The sequence below is a fragment of the Austrofundulus limnaeus genome, unplaced genomic scaffold, assembly GCF_001266775.1.
Source record: "Austrofundulus limnaeus strain Quisiro unplaced genomic scaffold, Austrofundulus_limnaeus-1.0 Scaffold373, whole genome shotgun sequence".
Lineage (NCBI taxonomy): Eukaryota > Metazoa > Chordata > Actinopteri > Cyprinodontiformes > Rivulidae > Austrofundulus > Austrofundulus limnaeus.
In genome coordinates, this window is record NW_013952775.1 from 65,775 (window position 1) to 72,054 (window position 6,280).

General features: G+C 39.5%; 1 protein-coding gene across 1 annotated transcript in view; it reads right to left on the minus strand.

Moving 5' to 3' along the window:
• Nucleotides 1-1,847: 1,847 nt before the first annotated feature.
• The window catches only part of srp72 (signal recognition particle 72), a gene marked incomplete at its 5' end in the record, with an annotated part of 12,122 nt that continues 7,689 nt past the window's right edge, over nt 1,848-6,280 (minus strand). Inside the window, 9 exon segments of the mRNA XM_014023501.1 lie at nt 1,848-2,510; nt 2,606-2,765; nt 2,859-2,896; nt 2,992-3,129; nt 3,388-3,465; nt 4,997-5,100; nt 5,224-5,319; nt 5,389-5,453; nt 5,537-5,609. Coding sequence (XP_013878955.1) covers nt 2,321-2,510; nt 2,606-2,765; nt 2,859-2,896; nt 2,992-3,129; nt 3,388-3,465; nt 4,997-5,100; nt 5,224-5,319; nt 5,389-5,453; nt 5,537-5,609 — 942 coding nt within the window.

Genomic DNA, 6,280 nt, shown 5'->3' on the forward strand with positions numbered 1-6,280 from the left:
GTTAAATATACCCAAATAAACACAAAGTATTTAGTTAAATTTACCCAAATAAACTAAGTGCATCCACACACAAAAAAGTGTTACTATTACTCATAATATTAGGGTAATTGGTACTGAAATAAATCCAAAAAAGTTAGGTAGACTTTACTTAATGTATTTAAGTGGTTTAAAGCTGTTGACATTAGATACTCTTTACTAATAGTTTTTTGTTAAATTTTACTAATAGTTTTTGGTTAAATTTACCCAAGTAAATTGGTTGCAAATTGTTACCCCAATTTTTTGGTTAAATTCTATAGGTTGTTTTTAACAGTGTAGGCAACTAAGGCAAAAATGTAATTAATTCAGAAAATCTTTTCAGGACCCCACCTTGATGTTTCAGGACCCCACTTTGGGTCCCGACTCCAACTTTGGGAACCACTGCCCTATACTGTAATCTATGGGCCTTTCCCAGTCGGTGGCTACACCCTCGCCCTACTTCCTACTCGCTCAGTTTGAGCGTGGCCGTGGAGGGTTGGCCATATTATTGGTTGTTTTTCTCACTGTAGAAGCAGCGTATGACGTCATGGAAAGTGAAAGTGCAAACGGAACGTGGGCGTTCCTGTGGTTGTTAACTGGTTTGAATTTATTTTTATTACAAGAAATAATTCTTTAGCTTCATAAAGCAGGCTGTATCTGAAGCCGACCCACAGCCGGCACAAGTTTTTTTTCTTTTTGTCTGGAAGGGTTGAAAAACACAAATACTGGATGTAGATTGTAGACCATACAGGCCTAATAATATCCGAATAAACCCGCCTGTATGACAACGTGACTATTTTATGTTTATGACATTTATGATGCTCAATCATTACATTAGTGTCCGTCATTAATGAGTCTACATCATAATTTCTGAATTATTATGCAGTCATGTTTCATATCTGTAAATGTCAACAAATAATTCTAACAAGGCTAAAACAATGAACAGCTTTTTAAATGTTAGCGTAAAGGTTTTATAATTAAAATAATTTTGGTCAAATATGCCTGAATATTTATTGTGAAACAGAATTGTAAAGTAACAATTCCTGCAGTTTTTAGCAAAGTATTTGAACCATTTGTACACTTATAAAGCGTTTGTTTGCTCCGTGCCGCGCTACGTTCTGCTCATTGATTTCAATGGTTAGCGTTAGCGTTAGCTCAATGCATAAAAATCCCACTTGCGGAGCACGTCCAGGTCACGTGACGCCCAATCCAGTAATGGATGGTTTAAACCTGGATTAGATTATTTTATACAATAAACAGATTGTTTAAAACAGTCCGAGATTTCCAAGATCTTTCTTATTTATGAAAGCTTAAAAAAAAAAGCATTAGAACAAGTTCACGGTTCATCAATTTATTTTCACAAATAAACCAAGTTGGGAAAGAAATGATTTCACTGGGCAATAATTCAAATCAGGTTTGATAATTTTACGTACTACAGTTTTAGAACTGAACTTTTTTTTTTTTTGTAAAAAAATTTATGAGCATTTTAACAATTCAGAAGCGAGCCTCAGAACCCTACAGCGGCAGAGGGGGAAAAAATACAAAAATCTAACAGGATTTATTAAAAAAACTCTTGATTCAGGTAACCTTGATACATTTTATTTTAACTCAACTAAATAAAATTCAAAGTTTGCTACAAAAGGCAGTCGTTAGAAAACAAGTGTAATAATGTATTTCAATGTTGCGCTTTTAAAATTACGAGTTTTTGTTTCAAAAACATAAAATACACAAAAATAAAAGTATTTGCAACTGTTTCATATTTAATAAAACTATTAAAGTTATCATAGCTTTTGTGGATCAACAGATCTAACAGTAAAACACAGGAGCCATGCCGCTGTTCAGAGTTTTATTTACAGAAAAAAGAAACACTGACAACAAAAATATCTTTACTGCTGAAGACAAATAAAGTGATATCTTAAAGTCATCTTCTATAATTGGGACTTTTAAAGAACAGATTTATTTCTGATCCTGATTTCAGAAGAAAGATCCACAAAATTATCTGACATGATTATAAATATTTAACTTTAAATTTTATTCATTTAAAGACATTTTTGTTCCTTTTGGGTTTTTACAGAAGCTTTACCATAAAAATACACTTTTACATAAAATGAATAATGATTATTTATGAAGTTCTCTGGTTTTAAGAACAAAAAATAATTTCAAAATAAAAGCAGTGGAACCATCTTTTAAATATGTTTACCTCGAATTTCATTTTATACTTAAAAAAGGATTTATAGTTAAAGAAAAGTGAATAAAAACCTGAACAGAGAAAAAAAAAACTTGACTCAGAAGTCACCTCTCACTGCTACCAGCCTCCTTTCCCTCCTTTTTTCTTCTTCTGTGGTGCTTTCTTGCGGCCGGCTCCTGAAGCTGAGGGTTTCTGTTGTCGTGGAGGGACGGCTCCGCCGCTGCCGCCGCCGGGCGCCGCAGACGATCCGGACGCTGATCCTGGTCTCGGGGAGGTGGGGGGGCTGCTGGCGGTCTTACTGGCGTCTCTGAAGAAGAAAACAAAATCAATTATTAAGATCTTTTTAAGTCTGAGAGTCTAAAGAGGACAGGAGGACAAAGTGTTGGACAACGGTCCACTCACAGGTCAGCTGAAGCTCCTGCTGTCGCTCCCTGCGTTCCCTTCCCGATCTGCTCCTTCTTCTTGCCCTTCTTCTTGCCTCTGTAGTAMGAGCGCTCCCTCATGGGCAGCCACCGCTCGGGGTCAGGGGTCTGTTTGGGGTCYTAGTTCTTGGGCAGTTTTCCTAAAAAAAAAAAAAGTTTGTGAGACGAGAACTTCAAGAACAAAAAAAACAAAAACAAATTCATCAAAGCATTTTAAACAAACTTGGACCCACCTTTCTTTTTCTTCCTCTTCTTTTTGACTTCTGTTTGACTGCAAATAAAATAAACAACTTTAAAGTCCCCTGGTTCTGTTTGTTTACAAATCAACTGAGCCATAAACAACAACAGTAAACAGTGAAAACTCACCCCGGCTCTTTGGGGAGACTCTCTCCAACAACTTTTCCCGCCTTTTTCCTGACGTTGGTGGCGCCGTGCGAGTTCTCCAGCTCGTCCACGTCCACCTTGAAGGACATGGCGTCCGCAGATGGCAGGTGTTTACTGAGGCTGCAGGTAAACGATGAGGAACAAACAAACCAAACCAGATGAAAACATGGAAATTTTGACGTTAAACTCGTCCTGTAGGCCCTCGGATTTACTTTTACATTTTGCTAACAAAAGATTTTATTCTAAAACAATTGATAATTTATCACAATAAGAATCTAAAAATCAAATATTAAACATGCAAAACTATGAGTCAGATTAATCCTAACTTTAATTGTTTACAATTATGAATTCTAAAAATTTGAAGGTAAAAAAGGATACGATTTGGCTTTTTCTGTGTCCACCAGAGAATAAGCTGAGATGAGTTGTGCCAAAGTGTGAACGTCCTTGGTGTTCTGTCTGTTGAGAGAAGAGAAAAGTTTAACATTTAAAATATTTGAGTAAAAACAGGAAACATTTCAAGCTGTTATGTCACTACAACAGTCGGTCGGTCGGTCGGTCGGTCGACTGGCTGTTTGGTTGGTTAAATGACTGGCTGTTCAAATGGTTGGTTGGCTGTTTGGTTGGTTGGTTGGTTGGTTAAATGGCTGGCTGATCGAATGGTTGGTTGGTTGGTTGGTTAGCTGGTTGGTTGGTTAAATGGCTGGCTGTTCAAATGGTTAGTTGGTTGGTTAAATGGCTGGTTGGTTGGTTAAATGGCTGGCTGTTCAAATGGTTAGTTGGTTGGTTATTTGGTTGGTTGGTTAAATGGCTGGCTGTTCAAATAGTTAGTTGGTTGTTTGTTTGGTTGGTTGGTTAAATGGCTGGCTGTTCAAATGGTTGTTTGGTTGGTTGGTTAAATGGCTGGCTGTTCAAATGGTTGGTTGGTTGGTTAAATGGCTGGCTGTTCAAATGGTTGGTTGGTTGGTTAAATGGCTGGCTGTTCAAATGGTTGGTTGGTTGGTTAGTTAAATGGCTGGCTGTTCAAATGGTTGGTTGGTTGGTTAGTTAAATGGCTGGCTGTTCAAATGGTTGGTTGGTTGGTTGGTTAAATGGCTGGCTGGTACAATGGTTGGCTGGTTGGTTGGTTAAATGGCTGGCTGTTCAAATGGTTGGTTGGTTGGTTAAATGGCTGGCTGTTCAAATGGTTGGTTGGTTGGTTGGTTAAATGGCTGGCTGCTCAAATGGTAGGCTGGTTGGTTGGTTAAATGGCTGGCTGTTCAAATGGTTTGTTGGTTAAATGGTTGGTTGGTTGGTTGGTTGTTCAAATGGATGAACCTTTCATAGTTCTTACGACACCCCCGCGCCGAGTTCGGGAAACCCCCCTCCCTGAAACATGCGTCACTGCATGGAGTTCCCCCGCAACAGCCGATAATGCAGACAAAAAAAAGTCAGACTCGTCACCCATTCGACGTATTTATCCACATCTGTCCTGGTTAAAGCTCCACAGTTTTTATCAGTCAGGTTCCTCKGTGCACAACGTCTGTTTAATCTCCATTCATGAGTTTTTCACGGAATGACTATCTTTATAAAACTCTACTTCCTGGTGTCGGCTCTGGGAGCGAGTCGCGCCCCCCCCCCACCCCCACCTTTTTTTACCGAGTGCAGCAGCACATTCAGCACAAAGAAACAAGCTTAGTTTTTAACTGTTTGACTATTTTATAAAACTCTGCTTTCTGGTCTGGGAGCGGGTTGCTCTTTTTTTCTTTTCCTCGCCGAGCGCAGCACAAACACGCCCACGAACTTCAGACCAATCACACATTACCGTCGACACGGGAGGGGTGTCAAAAAGTTCTGCCGGCGGGTTGTGCCAAAAGGGGCTGTCGACACGACGCTGAAAAGCCCGGTGGCGTAATTTTCGTCATTAAACTGCGACAACCCGTGCCGACGTCGGCAGTTCGCAAGGAGTATGTTTTCAGCTTAAGAAGCAGCAGTTTTAATGACGACTTGCCTCCACAGCTGCTCCAGGTCACTGATGGCTTCTTTTTTCCGTCCGTGCTTCAGCTTGAAGTTTGCAGCTTCTCGCACCAGAGCCAGGTGAGCAGCAGAGCCGGGCTGCCAAACGTCACAAACAGAAACGACAAGCYATAAAACACGAACCGAGTGTCACTCACGTCCATCAGTTTTAATGTTTAATTCTAATCTGAGCAGATAAAATCAAACGTTTCTCTCACACACCTGTTCAGACTGATAATGCTCAATAGCTTGTTTGAAAACCTCGATGGCTCCGTCGATATCTTCCTCGTGAGAGTACATCGTCACCAGAGCTGAAATCTGCAGAGGAATTTAAATTCATTTAAACACTTAAAAAAAAATAAAAGTTTGATCTTTAATGGTCTTTACCATTCCTGCTTTGTGCTTAAACTCTTCAATAGACCTCAGGACATCACACGCTTTGGTGACGTGACCTGAAAAACAAAAAACATCCAGAATAAAACTCAGTTTTTAACATCTTTAATCTCTGAGCAGAGGAAAAAAAATCTGTCCGTACCTTGTATCAAATACAGCTGCGCCATTGTTAGCTTGATGCCAGAGGCACTCTCTGGGTTCTGATCAGAGAATTGCTGCAAAATAAAACAAAAACAATGATGAGACCCACAACGTGTCTGAAGTTAGACATTCCTACGGTACACAGTTAGTGCTCAAAGAAGAAAGTGCCCAGATTAATGGACAGCTTGCTTTAGCTTCATCCACCATCTCGAGTTGCTAATTAGCTTTCAGAGCTTTCTGCTATTACCCCTAAAATTTAGTTTAACATCTTAACAATTTGTTTAATTAAAAGCAAAAGAACAGATGTGAGCACAAAACCGATGGAATTGGTAGAAAAGTAGCTGAAACATACTAAACAAGGCTAAAGTAGCTACAATTAGCAAAACAAGCTAGAAGTAGCAAAAACAAGTTAAGATTAACAGATATGGAAAGTGAAAATTTTCAAATTAGTAAAAAAAAAATTTTTTTTTTAAAAAGTACAAAAATGTTGTAATTTATATGACCATGTCTGAACCGTCAGACAGGAAGTGATGGATTTGACAGGAAGCAGAGAATTTGACAGGAAGCGGAGGCTTTGACAGGAAGCAGAGAATTTGACAGGAAGCAGAGAATTTGACAGGAAGCGGAGGCTTTGACAGGAAGCAGAGGCTTTGACAGGAAGCGGAGGCTTTGACAGGAAGCGGAGGCTTTGACAGGAAGCGGAGGCTTTGACAGGAAGGGAGGCTTTGACGGGAAGGGAGGCTTT